The sequence below is a fragment of the Phaethon lepturus genome, unplaced genomic scaffold (genome assembly GCF_000687285.1).
Source record: "Phaethon lepturus isolate BGI_N335 unplaced genomic scaffold, ASM68728v1 scaffold25483, whole genome shotgun sequence".
In the NCBI taxonomy this organism is placed as follows: Eukaryota; Metazoa; Chordata; class Aves; order Phaethontiformes; family Phaethontidae; genus Phaethon; species Phaethon lepturus.
This window is the reverse complement of record NW_010530087.1, coordinates 3971-9113: the sequence shown is the minus strand read 5'-3', so window position 1 is coordinate 9113 and position 5143 is coordinate 3971. Positions and strand designations below refer to the sequence as shown.

At 57.9% G+C, this 5143-nt stretch overlaps 1 protein-coding gene across 1 annotated transcript in view; it reads left to right on the top strand.

The window, feature by feature from the left end:
* ZFYVE27 (zinc finger, FYVE domain containing 27) overlaps nt 1–3125 on the top strand; it is a gene marked incomplete at its 5' end in the record, with an annotated part of 4100 nt that extends 975 nt beyond the window's left edge. The window contains 6 exons of the mRNA XM_010284167.1: nt 508–638; nt 995–1066; nt 1429–1573; nt 1879–1925; nt 2766–2847; nt 3061–3125. Of these exons, the coding sequence (XP_010282469.1) occupies nt 508–638; nt 995–1066; nt 1429–1573; nt 1879–1925; nt 2766–2847; nt 3061–3125 (542 nt within the window). The remainder of the gene's footprint in view (nt 1–507; nt 639–994; nt 1067–1428; nt 1574–1878; nt 1926–2765; nt 2848–3060) is intronic.
* Nucleotides 3126–5143: the final 2018 nt, after the last annotated feature.

Sequence of the window (5143 nt, the reverse complement as noted above, 5' to 3'; positions counted from 1 at the left end):
TGATGCTCAGCGATGTGGTTCCGGGGCTGGGTGTTGTTTCCCTCTCTTCCCTGCGCTGTAGCAAACAGGGGCCTGGCAATGTAGCCCGCACGTGAGCATCACCACGCCTCTTGGTCCTTGACCCTGCTCTGCAGGACTTGAAATACTCTTGATGCCTGTGGCAATGTATGATGCAGGCTTGAAACTGTGCTGTCAGAAGGGGGAAGAGCTGGAGGTGCTCCCTGTTCTGTGGCACATACTGGAGGAGGGTTGGATGAGATCTGTGTGACTGAGCTGTGACTAAGGCCCCTACTGTTCCTTATCCTGAGCTGGGGCAGGTGGTGAGGTGTTCCTTGCTGCTTTAACTTTGATATGTGAGCAGAGGAGGGCTCACGGTACCTAATGAGTGAAGGTTGTATGTGCCCATGTCCCACCTTGAGCCCTTCGGCTCTTGCAGCTGGCTTTTGTGTGGTGGGGCTGGGAGCAAGGAAGTGCCACTCTGCTCCAACTGTGTTCCTTTCTTACCAGTGATAATGGAGCTCAAGGCCTCAATCGAGCAGTGTGTGGGCACCAAGCCCCTTGAGAGCACTCCAGAGCCTGATGAACCGCTGCCAGCTACTGCCCCCCTGGATAGGACCCCCACACCCACCAGCACAGAGGTGAGATAGGGGCAGGACTAGCAGTTGTGGGGTGGGAGCTGCAGGATCAGCCCTTTGGTCTGACTGTGCCTGTGTCCCTCTACCCACAAACTCCTTCCAGCTGCCAGCTTTGCTGGAAGCCTGTGAGCCCCTTCTCAGTTAGTGGGGGGCTGCCCTACTGCGCTGGGGGCTTGGCTCAGTCCTTTTGCTGCATGTAAGGGTGCAGTCTGGGGAGGTAGGGGCTCACCTCAGCTTCTGGGGCTCATGTCTTCTTGTGGGGGCCTGGTCCTTTGTCCTGGAACCTGCTGCAGAACTGTGGGCCCACCTTTGGGCAGGGGTGGGGGTACAGCAGGACTAGCTCTGTGAATCTCTTGTAGGACCTTACCCCTGGCAGTGTGGAGGAGGCGGAGGAGGCAGAGCCTGATGAAGAGTTCAAAGACGCTATTGAGGTTTGAGGCTGGTGGGGACGGGCAGCTGAGGTGGGAAGGTGTAAGGGCCTTGGTGGGCAAGCTGTGTGCTCAGGAAGGGTGGCTGTGGGGCTACTGACTCCCATCTGTACTGCCTCTCCTCTCTGTCCAATGCTGCGGGAGAAGGAGACCCAGCTGCTGGTCATGGTGAGTACTGCCATGTCAAGGTGTACAAGAGGGGCATCTCTGCCCAGCTGGAGCTGGCAGCCTTTGCCTTGTTTGCTGGTGGCTTGTGGCGATGCCAGGTGGAGCATCCTGCCTGTTGGGTGCCCATCTCTGGGGTGGGCTGCCCTGCAACCCTCGAGCGTGCCCCCAGCCACCCCTCCATGCTCTGCTCTTTGCAGGAGGATGACGAGAGCTCTCAGTGCTCAGCAGATTTTGACCTCAGCCTCCCAGACAACGGTTTTATGAGCAAAAATGAGGTGATCCGCAGCAAAGTGTCACGCCTGACTGAGCGTCTGCGCAAGCGCTACCCCAGCAACAACTTTGGTAAGGCTGGGAGCAGGTGCTGCTTGGGGGAGCTCAGCAGAGTGGGGTCTGTGCTGCTCCCAGTGCTGACCACTGAACTGGGAGCGGACACAGTGGTGTGGTACCTGCTAGGGCTGTGCTGACATCTCCAATAACCTCCCCCTCCATGGGCAGGGATGTTCCCAGCCCTCATAGGAAGGGCAAGGATGGGAAGGTGCAGCAATGTCATCTCCAAGCAGAGCCTTTGTGACAGCTGTGGGTGTTCCTGTACTTCTCACAGTCCCAGGCAGCACAGCCCTGCCTGACCTCTGCTCTCTTTCTTCCAGGGAGCTGCACGGGCTGTGCAGCCACCTTCTCTGTGCTCAAGAAAAGGGTGAGTCTTCAGCTTCTACCCCAGCTTGCTGCCTGCACCTGGGGCAGAGGTGTTGCACATGTCTGGCTTGCCCTGGATTTCTCCGGCAGCTTGGGTGGCTGGCCTCAGTCAGAGCTCAGCAGCAGATGACTTCAGCTAAGTGCTGGGTGTTGTCACATGCCTAATGGTGCCAGGGATCCCTTGTGCTGTGGAGCCTTTGTCTCTTTGCTCTTTGGAAGCTGCCTCAGGCCAAACCCGTGTGTGCTGGTTTAGCCCATTTCCTGTGTCCTGAGAGCTTTCCGGTGAAGCAGAGTGTGGGTCTGCTTGTGGGAACTAGAGGAGCAAAGGCCACCCCTGTTGTCTTCTCTGAGCCCCTGCATGTGATGCTTGGCACACAGTCCCCTGGGCAGTTCTGGGAAGGATGTGTCTCTTGTCCCCCCCCAGACTCATGTTGCTGTCTTTCTGCTGCCTCCCATTCTCCAGATTTGTGGCCCCCTCCCCTTACTCCTGAGTTAGTCTGAGATATGTCTGGGACTCCCTGGAGCTCACTTCCTCCTGGGTTACAGCATAGGAAGTGATATAGTGTCATTAAACCTCATGGAGCCTGTGCTCACAGTGCTTTCTTGGGCTGGGCACAGGCTGATGTTGGAGCATACGTGAATGCAGATCCAGCGTTAGGCCTGGGTGATTTGTCCAGGTGTTGCTGGCAGATGACCCCTCTGCTGTTGCTTTTGGGGCTCAGAGCTTGCACCCACTCCCCTTCAGCAGGGAATGCTGTTAGCAGTGCTCTGACCCTGGAACTTGCCAGGAAGGGCTGGGGGTGGGCCCGGAGTAGTGTCTCACCTCCATCTCTCTCCACAGCGGAGCTGCAGTAACTGTGGGAATAGCTTCTGCTCCAGGTGTTGTTCATTCAAAGTCCCCAAGGCTGTGATGGGAGCCACGGGTGAGTAGAAAGGTGGTGGAGGGCAGAGCTCCTGCTCCCACTTGCACTGCCTGCTGCAGGGATTTGCCCCAGCCCTGGTGGGGAGGGTAGATGGGACCTGCCCAGTGCAGCCTGGCTTGGGACAGAGCAGTGGTGGGTGAACAGCTCTGTGGCTGGGGTCCCTAGCCCATGGTGGGGAAGGGGAGCATCTCTGACACCTGCTTTCCTTTCCAGCCCCAGAGGCTCAGAGGGAGACGGTGTTTGTGTGTGCTCTGTGCAACCAGGTGCTCATCAAGTGACTGAAACAGGCCCAGCCAGCTCCTGGGTCCTGCACTGGCTGACACTGGGGCAGCACGTGCCCTTGCATCTGGGAGCCTGGGCTGCTTGGTTCCCGTGTGGGGTCACCCTGATGGAGGACGCTTGCGCTCACTGTTCCTCCTGCCAGCGCCTGGCTGGGGGCAGACCAGCCCTCCTTGCCACACAACATCTGCCACACCAGCTGGGTCCCTGCGGCACAGCCTTGCTCACAACTGTGCCCCCCCATCCCTGTGGCTGCCCGCTGGCAGCTGCTCCAAGCCCTGGGTGCTCCCTGGTGCTCACTGTGCCCTGCCACGTACTTGCCCAGGCCCTGTGGCCTGGCTCAGGGATGGAGGAGCCATCCTTCCCACTTGTGGTCCTACCTCCACCTTCTGAGTGGGGCCGAACAGCCTTGGGGCTCTGTCCCTACCTTTCCCAGCACTGTGCTAGGTGAGTGTGTTTTTGAGATCAAGTCTGAGCTCTACCTGCATCCCCAGGAGATGTGGTCTTTGGTCCTGGCTCAGCTGAGACCCTGCTAGTCACTCCTGTGCTCCTTGGCCTCATTGCCTTGCAGGTTTAGTCTTTACTCGCCCCATTTTTGGCTGTAGCGCAGAGGAGGCAAGAGGGTAAGTTTGGGCTGGGCTGTGTGGCCGAGTCTCCAGCTGCAGCATGAGAAGAGGCATGTGTTGGTGCTGCTCTGTGCACTTAGTGACTGCTGCTTTCTACTACAGATTAATATATAAGTGTATATAGAGAATGACCAATAAATCTCTTGCCCTCAGCTGGCTCTTTCTTGCCCCAGTGAAAGCTGTCCTAGCCCTACATCACCCTGGCACCTCTGTGACCTTGGCCCCACTGCCCTGCACAGGGTCGTGGAGAAATGGTGCATCTCTGCCACCAGCTCTCCTTGTTCACTGGGGTTTCCATCTTCTGTCACGCTGTGGCCTTGTTTGCCCTCTGCTCACGGCTGTGTGCAGCTGCCCCTCCACAGCTGTGCCAGGGCCAGATCCTGCTGGGCTGGAGCCAGGGAGAAGCCAGCTCTGGCAGGAGCTGCCAGGCTTCCTCTCTGCCTCCCGGGGCTGCTCCTTCCCCTGCCCTGCCCAGACGGTGGTCCGGGCAGCTGCCTGCGTGCACAAGGGTGACCTTTCCCTGTGTGAACAGCAAAGCTCCCAGCTATCCCAGGAATGTGACCCTGGCTGCTGTGCAACTGGGAATGGCCATGGCCTGGGTCCCTGCCAGCCAGCTGCAGCTTCCCCCCAGCCAGGGGATCTGGGGGGGCCGGTGCTCTTGGGCTGGTATTGCCCAGTGCCCACCAGGCTGGGACACCCACCAGCCTGAGAAGGTGCTGGGGGCCCAGATCTTGCTGCTGATTGTACACCCTACCAGCGTGGGAGCTTGCATGGGGCAGCCCCAGGGGCAGCCTGAGCCCTTGTCAGCCATGGGCTCGTAAACTGCTTCCTCATGCTGTGCCCTATGGAAATCCAGGGAAAAGTTGCAACTTGGCAGTGATGATGAGGGTGGGTGTGCTCCAAGGCCAGGGTGCATGTGGGGGGCTGGCGTGCAGAGGGCTCAGCAGTTACTGGGGGGCAGCGGAGCGGCTGTAACATTGGGGAGGGGGATGTTTAGCACCCCAAGAGCTGTGGGGGTTGTGTTTGTGGGTCAGGTGTATTTGCAATGGGGCCAGTACTGGTCTGCAAGGGGCTGGGGGTGGTTGAGCTGTAGAGCTCAGATGGCCGACTGTGGGAGGCAGAGACACCTTACTTGTCTTTTTAGACAAAACACTTGGAGCGATGAGCGCGATGGCTGTGTATGTCTAAACGCTCCCTGGAAAGATGTTAATGATGGAAAATACAGAGGGCTACAGATAAACTTGGGCTGTGGGAGATGGGGGTTTTATTTGCGCATTTTAAATTGTGCAGTAAAATGACATAATTGATGATGTTTATTCCTATGGCAGCATGCTCAGCAGCCTTGCTCTGAACATACCATCTAAGAATATTTGAGTTTTTTCCCCAGTGTT